At 35.1% G+C, this 8439-nt stretch overlaps 1 protein-coding gene across 1 annotated transcript in view; it reads right to left on the bottom strand.

Annotated features, from left to right (window-relative positions):
* LOC106472667 overlaps positions 1–6130 on the bottom strand; it is a gene marked incomplete at its 3' end in the record, with an annotated part of 36599 nt that extends 30469 nt beyond the window's left edge. Inside the window, exon 1 of the mRNA XM_022401221.1 lies at positions 6077–6130. Within this exon, the coding sequence (XP_022256929.1) occupies positions 6077–6130 (54 nt within the window). The remainder of the gene's footprint in view (positions 1–6076) is intronic.
* Between the last annotated feature and the right edge of the window lie 2309 nt (positions 6131–8439).

The following is an 8439-nucleotide window of genomic DNA, read 5'->3' as shown; positions in this document are numbered from 1 at the left end:
TTCTAGAAACAAGATAGCGTGAGAATTGTCACGTGATCTCGATGACGCAACAATATTTTATTTGCAGCGTCCAAACACGTTGTTAGCATCTTTACCTTACTTATTTACTATTCATCTATATTCGTACATTAGTCTGAAACAAAAAAGAATTCAAAATAATTAGTATAATTATTTGATCTTTCCTATATGTGTGTGTATAGTCATGGCTCGAATTTAAGAAAATTTCCAGGTTGTCCGACGGACAACTTGACCTGCATCAGACGTTGTTTGGCTGTCCGAAAAAAAAAATACAAGACATAGATCCTCCAAAATGATCCAATTGCGACAATATTGATGTACAAAGACCTAATTGTAAGAATTTTGATGTTTTTATATCTTATTTATTTCCAAGAAGTACAATTAATGTTTAGTTGTCAATTTTGCATCATTATTCAACCAATTTTGTACGCCTTATTTCCCGGGAAGTTTTGTTACATTTGAAAAAATAAGCCGAACCATGTTAAGGTTACACAGTATCTTAAGGAAATAAACAGTCAATAATCTGTAAAACGTTTAAACAGATTAGTGATCATCGCCAATCACGTTCAATGTTTTAATTCTAACCAACTTGGCCTGCTACTGTGATGGGTCTCATAAGTTGTTTTGTTGCGTAGTCATGTTCCGTTTCTGTTGTTATGTTATTGTGTTGAGTGTCCTAAGTGAAGTGTGGTTTATATATATATATTACTATTGGTTATGATATAATTATTTGCCATGACATAAAGTGGTTGTTCATGTTTGACTCGTCTCGTGTTTTGAATGTTTTTTGGAGTTGTTCTTTAAAGGCGTGTACTTTCTGTTTATTGTTTGTTTGTTTGTCTTGAATTTCGCGCAAAGCTACACGAGGGCTATCTGCGCTAGCCGTCCTAATTTAGTAGTGTAAGACTAGAGGGAAGGCAGCTAGTCATCACCACCCACCGACAACTCTTGTGCTACTCTTTTACCAACGAATAGTGGGATTGAGCGTAACATTATAACGCCCCCACGGCTGAAAGGGCGAGCATGTTTGGTGTGACGGGGATTCGAACCCGCGACCCTCAGATTGCGAGTCGAGTACCCTAACCACCTGGCCATGCCGGGCCCTTTCTGTTTATTCACGTATGTTAGTTTATTATTATGTTTAAGTGTAGGGTAGGTGGTGATAGTTGTATTCTTTGATTTTGTAACTTTTTTTTTATATTGGGTCAGAAATCTTTAGGATCTGTTTTTGAGTTTATTTGTGTACAGAATGTGTCCCATTTTTGTGATTTTAGTAGCTTAATGTCGTTTCTAATTTTCTTTCTGAGCGTATTTATTTGCGTTTTTGTTTGTGGGTCACCTGTTGTCATATATTCTCTTCTTAATCTCCTTCGTTCCTTTATTTTGTTGATTATGTCAGTGTTCAATTGCCATTTGGTTTGGGTATTGTTATTGATACTTTTGGTATACATCTGTCTGCTGTTTTTATTATTACCTGTCTATATCCAGGCTGCTAGTGGCTGTTGTGATTGGTTCATGTTGGAGAAGCTCTGTTAATATCTCCTCATATTTCTTCCAATTTGCTTTTTGTAGTTAAATTTTTCTGTGTGTTTTGTTTGATTTTGGTATGGTGAGAGATCGAATACACTCCATATCGGTAAATGGTCGCTGTCTGAATCTTCTCCTACGTTGAATGCTAGAAAGTTGTTTATTGATGTTGGTGAACACAGGTCTAGTATAGCACTGGAGTGATATGTGTTGGTGTTGTATCGTTTAGTAGGAAGGTATATGAATCTTATTAATGTTGGTGAACAAATACACAGGTCTAGTTTTTCACTGGAGTGATATGTGTTGGTGTTGTATCGTTTAGTAGGTAGGTATCTGAATCTTATTAATGTTGGTGAACACATACACTGGTCTAGTATATCACTGGTATGTGTTAGTGTTGTATCGTTTAGTAGGTAGGTATCTGAATCTTATTAATGTTGGTGAACACATACATAGGTCTAGTATATCACTGGAGTGATACATGTCACTGGTATGTGTTGCTGTTGTATCGTTTAATTGGTAGGTATCTGAATCTTTCAGAAATGATAGTAGATGTATTCCATTAACATTTGTGGCTCTACAACCGAAAATTGTGTTTTTGCTATTGAAGTCGCCTATGAAAATATATTTGTTGTTGTGGGAGATGATGTTGTTTAGTAGTTGTCTGGTTTGTTTCATGGTCAACAGTATATACCTGCTATTGTGACTGTTTGGTTATTGCTTAGAAGTACATCTATTGTAATATTTTCATTTTTTGACGGTAAATGTATTGTGTTTATAGATAATTGTTTTTTGTATAGGAGTAGTATGTCCCGTTCTGAGAATTTCTTGTTTGGTCTGTCTATTTTTTCTAGTTGGTATCCCGCCATTTTGAAGGAATGGTAGATGTAGAGCATTGTTTCGGTGATAAATATGATATCTACCGATGTGTTTGTGGCAACGTGTTCGATCTCATGCCGCTTGAAAACAAGGCCACCTTGGATATTTATGTGTAGTACAGTGAGAGTATTCATTGTGGTATGATGTTAGTTATAATTTTGTGTATTATGTGTGGTATTAAATGTTGTAGGTGTTTTTTGATGAAATTGATAACCACTGGTATAATGTCCGTATTGTTATTTGGTTTACTATATTCTTTAAGGAATTCGGTGATTATGTTTGTAATTGCTGTTGCTAATTCTCTGTTACCTTCATTCTGCTGGGTTCGTTTCTTTGTTGCTGGTGTTTTTCTTTGGTTTTTGGTGTTCGTTTTGTATTTCTTGCTGTGTTACCACCGAGTATATTCTTATTTGTGTTGTATATGCGTTGGTGGTGTCGGCAGTAGTGAAGTCGTTTGTTGAGTAGTGTGATTTGTTTTTAGTTGAACTCCATATAATATTTATGCGCAGCTTGCCCACGAAAGAATCTTTAGTGTCTAAAAGATCATTATTAACCAATCACAAACGCGAATTTTTCCTAACGTTTTCAGCCACTTTTGGTGGATTGTACAAGTCTCTTGTACAGAGTACAATATTTTTTAAACAAAAAAATGGAGAAAAAGATATTTTTGTGGGGGTTCAAATTTTCGAGTTTGTAGTTAGGGAATTTATAGATGATTTTGGTCAAGGATCAGAGTCAACATTACGCATGTAGTGGCATGGTTAAGTGTACAGTAGACTGGGATGCTGTGGTCAAGGATCAGAGTCAACATTACGCATGTAGTGGCATGGTTAAGTGTACAGTAGACTGGGATGGTGTTTTGAGTTAGGGTCTGTTCCAGAGTGTTAGTCGTCTGTCGGACAACACAGGGGTTTAAGTTGGTCGTCCGAGAAAGTTGTTAGTCGTCTCGGACGACAGTTAAAATCGAGCCTGGTATATTCCTACATAGGCGCCTAACCAGGGAGGCAGAACGGACAAGTACCACCCTATATTGAATATTTTATGAACTAATATTTTCTCGCCTTGCTTCCTCACCAGTTTTTACTTATCCACTTTTAAACAAAGAAATGCACCTATGCACTTCACCCTTCAATCCCAGCTAGCATTCTTCCTAAGGCCTTACTTATGTAGGAGGGTATGCTAAAAGTTACTTCTAGGCCTTATACTCCAGTAGGGTGAAAAAAATGCTTAACGTAAATATACATATCATTCTTTCTAATACTGAAAGTGAAATATATACATAAACACAACCAATCTTTCACTACAAGTCGTTCTTACGTTAGTTCACAAGCCTTTCTTTCTAGAGCTTAAACATAATCACTTTGGTCATTTCTTTCACAATCCCCTAGGTTACTTTATGTCAGGATAGAAGTCCTTCTCTCCAGGGCTGCCATGTGAACGTCTCTTTGTTTATTTCACAGGGCCGGAAATTAGCTAAGTCTTAAAAATCCTTCTCTTCAGGGCTGCCAAGTGAACGTCTCTTTATTTATTTCACAGGGCCGGAAATTAGCTAAGTGTTTTCTAAATTCACATTCACGAATTCTTACAGTCATCGTTAATTTTACAGGTTGCAAAGTTAAACACACTGTTTTTTCTTTTTTTTACTGGGAGTGGGGGAGTTGTTTCAGAGCTTTTTGTATTTGCAACGGGAGTGAACCATGTTTTGTTATAGGAAGAATGTTAGGTGAGATTCCCTGTACTTACTTTGTAATAGTGCTTGATGATTTAGAGCTCATGCTATGTGAAAGATGCTCTATACTGAAAAATTAACTCACATTCAACCCATCTTTTCCATCCAAGTAGTAGAGCAGAAGAGAATCTTCTAATATTATCTCTCCTCCGCTTTCCAAGTTCAGAATAATAAATATTACCATAATTAATTGTGATAATGTAAATTTTCAAGAAGCTTAGTGGCATTGATAACAAAGTAATGGAATCTTGGAACAAGATAAAGTCATTTTTTCACAGGTAAAAGAGGTGCTTTAACCATTTAATAACCACCATTATTTTTCTCTCTTTTTGTTCTCACAATTTCAATATTAAGGCTCAACCAAATCACAATTTGCTTCAGACGCTGATCATTAACCCGCTGTTTCTTTCCGCACTGTTATCTTATAAATAATAAAAAAAAGAGTCTCTCAAGTGGAAATAATTTTGTTATTTATACATCAGTCTATTTTGTTACATAAAATCATTGCGGGCAGTTTGTGAATTTTTCGTCCTAATTATTTTCAATACCAGCAATGTAAGCATCAAGAGTTAGTCAGGTCTGGAACGTGCCTTTTTGTGCTCAAACTTACGGGGGGGGGGTGTTTAATATCTGATTATGTTGGATCAGTTTTGAAAAAGCAATGTTTTTTAATATCATGAAAAGCAAAGACATTACAGGGCCAGTTGAAATGTCGTGTACACGGCATTGCCTGATAAATACATATACCTCAGTGAAATGGGAAATACGAAATATATTTCTGTTTTCTCCTTTATCAACCAATCTTTGTTTACTCCACCATACTTTCCTTTGAATGTCATGATAGACAACCCGTTACTACGTTTGTTGTTTTTAACATTGTGAAAAGAAAGATTATCAGTAGTTGAAAAATTAACCAATAACTCTATCTGTCTTACAGGAGCACTCAACTTGGACAGCATTAACAGGACACTCAGCGCATAACATGAACGTTTTATTATTTGTTTTTAGATTCGGTTTGTATTTAGACCTGGAATCGACGAATAAGCTGCTAGTTAAAAATCATTATTTTGTTGTTGTTGTTTTCAGAGTAAAACTTAAATAAATAATTCATTGATGTTGTTTGTAATTAAACACAAAGCTACACAACGGACTATCTGCGCTCTGCCCACCACAGGTATCGAAACCCGGATTCTAGCGTTGTAAGTCCGCAGACATGCCGCTGTGCCACTGGGGAGCTACTAGTGTCATTATAATAAGAATACGCTACTTATGTGTTTGTACTTCGTTCGAGTAAAATATCGTCTATATCCTTGGTTTTATCACTGGGGTGCTACTAGTGTCATTATAATAAGAATACGCTATTTATGTGTTTCGTACTTCGTTCGAGTAAAATATCGTCTATATCCTTGGTTTTATCACTGGGGCTACTAGTGTCATTATAATAAGAATACGCTATTTATGTGTTCGTACTTCGTTCGAGTAAAATATCGTCTATATCCTTGGTTTTATCACTGGGGGGCTACTAGTGTCATTATAATAAGAATACGCTATTTATGTGTTTGTACTTCGTTCGAGTAAAATATCGTCTATATCCTTGGTTGTATCTTCAATATAGCCGTGATGTAACGAAGATAAAACTTAATATCCTGAATTCTAAATCGCAGAAGCCTTGTGGTGTAACAGTAAGCAATAATAGATGATAATTAGATACTCAATAATATCCACTGGATATTTATTTCCATTGTTAACAAAATCTCGAACAATTGGTTAAAATAAATAGAAATGTCGAACACTAGCACAACTCTTTAACGTTTTTATTTATTTGTTTATATTTTTGACAAATGTTTCAGAAAAGTTTTGATTAGCATAAGAATTAAAATATCTACATTTAAGTTGAACATATGCTTCCTAAAAATAACTTACCTTCTGCCCTTCTTTCGCTTCTTCTGGACCTGGGAACAAAACGTACACATACATATATATAAACCATTCAAGAATATCAGATACTTAAAACTATTCTCTTTAATAATAATTTACTGAAAACAGTCAAAACCTTTACAAAATCAAGTTGTACTAACTAGTATGGCGTTGATAGAGCTATTTAATCTTTATATGAACGCTGGTTTCCAAAAGTTAAGAACAAACTGTTTGTTGAGCACAAACGATTTACTGCTTAACTTTTGTACAGCAGCGTATAATACAGTGGATGATAACTAACTCGTAAATAAACGCATGGCTTTCAAGAAGTACTGGAAATTGTAGTTGTTACGTATTTATTTTACAGTACAAGCTTCAGAATTTAATTGGAAGATAACCCTATGAGAAAAAAAAATCAAACAATATTTGACTTGTACAAGAAAAATTTAAAAACTGAAAATCATCGATAAAAGTGAAGAGCAGCATTCTACTATTGTAGCTGATTTTCCATAAGATTGTGTCACATGTGGTGAAACATGAAGAGCAGCATTCTACTATTGTAGCTGATTTTCCATAAGATTGTGTCACATGTGGTGAAACAAAGAATGAAAGTAATCGAAAACTCCTGCTCGTTAAAGCATTTTTCAACGCTTGGTAACAAAAGCTGAGTCATTAATTCAACAACGGGCTACAAAGAATAGAAAGTATAGCTCCAAATTAAAGCGGATTAAATAGTGTTTCGGACACAGTTAGTGGTTATTGAAGATGGAATACCATTTTCTAATTCTTACAGTAAATGTATTTGTTTTAGCTTTAGATTGTTGTTTCTTTTAGCGTAAATTCCACCTGCGTTGTGCCACTGCGAAGATCGAACTTCGGTTTTGAAGCCCTGACACTTATGGCTGTGATATAATATAACAATGATGTTCTGGTACAATACAAACTTGAAACTTAGAAACTGGTCAAACTAATCATTCTGATGTGACTTTGTCGGATTCCTAAACATATTCTTCTTCAAAAAATATTTTTGTGGTTATACCTTGAAACTTGCTATGGCGAACATGGAAAAAAAAAAAGGCCAAAGAACTAAAGAATATTGAAAAGTTCTTTTTATGAGCAAATTTTGCTTACATGTAAAATATTACTTGCTTGCTTCGGATAATCGCGCAAAACTACATAATGACTACCTGTCCCTAATATTGAATTGATAGACTCGGGGGAAGACACCTAATCAATAGCACCCACCGCCAACTCTAGAGCCTCTAAACGGTAAGTGTGATATGACCATCACTCTTATAACGCACATTGCCAGACTCCTATTCCAAGAGACCTTGATTTGTGTCTGTTGCGATTTGAAGCAGTGAATGCGTTATAAGAGTGACAGTCAAACCCTAGTATTAAAGTAGCCCAAGGGTTGGTGGTGGGTGTTGTTTATCAGCTGCCTTCCCTCTCGTCTATCTTTTCAAAACTATGGGCGGCTAGCGCAGATAGCCCTTTTGTAGTTTCGCGCAAGCGTCCGAAACAAACTTATAATACGTACTTTTATTGCAAGGGATGCGATACATGGACCATGAGATCCACGGCCCTTCGCTTTAACCATGTGAAAGAAGCATTATAAGATCTCATTCAAAAAAAAAAAGAATTATAAATTTTCTTAGGTATATTTTTTCTTACCTATAAAGTACAGTTAGAACAGGTAAATTAGAAATACATTTAAAGATACTGTAAATGATTACACAATTTATATATTTTATACCTATTTATACATACAGAGTGACTTCCGATATTTGCATGTGCAAGATTTTTGTATAGAAACTTAAACTTAGGTGTATAGATATGGTATGGCAATTTATAAACAACTGGATGATTGCACTCTGATGTTACTATCTCTTAGAAGGATGTAAGAAAACAATGTTTCAACGAGGATGGCATGTATAGTTTTGTTATCAAGACATAATAAGTGTTCTGCTGATCCAGCCATTCTAACTTGGAACCCTGCAATATCATTGTACGATAGGGAAAAGGTCATCTTCCATCACTAAAAAGATAGTTATATAAGTTGTTTCTCTATCTTCTTCCCACGGAGAAAATCCAATTTCCTTGTAAAAGAAGTTTCACTTCTCTCTAATGGTTTATAGTAGATCCATAAGCATCAGGATTACTGGAACTATTTCATCCCACCAAGTTTAGTAATGAGACTTTTTGCTTGTAACCAACTATACAATCACCAGTGTTCTCTCACGTTGTACGTGATCGGATTTCTTGAAAACTGAACAAACACATATATATATATATATATATGACAAATCATACTTTTTTGAAGATGTGATAACGTGAACTTTGACAAATTCACGGTGTTGAAAAAGACC

This window comes from Limulus polyphemus, unplaced genomic scaffold (assembly GCF_000517525.1).
Source record: "Limulus polyphemus unplaced genomic scaffold, Limulus_polyphemus-2.1.2 Scaffold5506, whole genome shotgun sequence".
NCBI lineage: Eukaryota > Metazoa > Arthropoda > Merostomata > Xiphosura > Limulidae > Limulus > Limulus polyphemus.
Note: the sequence above shows the minus strand (reverse complement) of the source record. Positions and strands in the feature narration are given on the sequence as shown.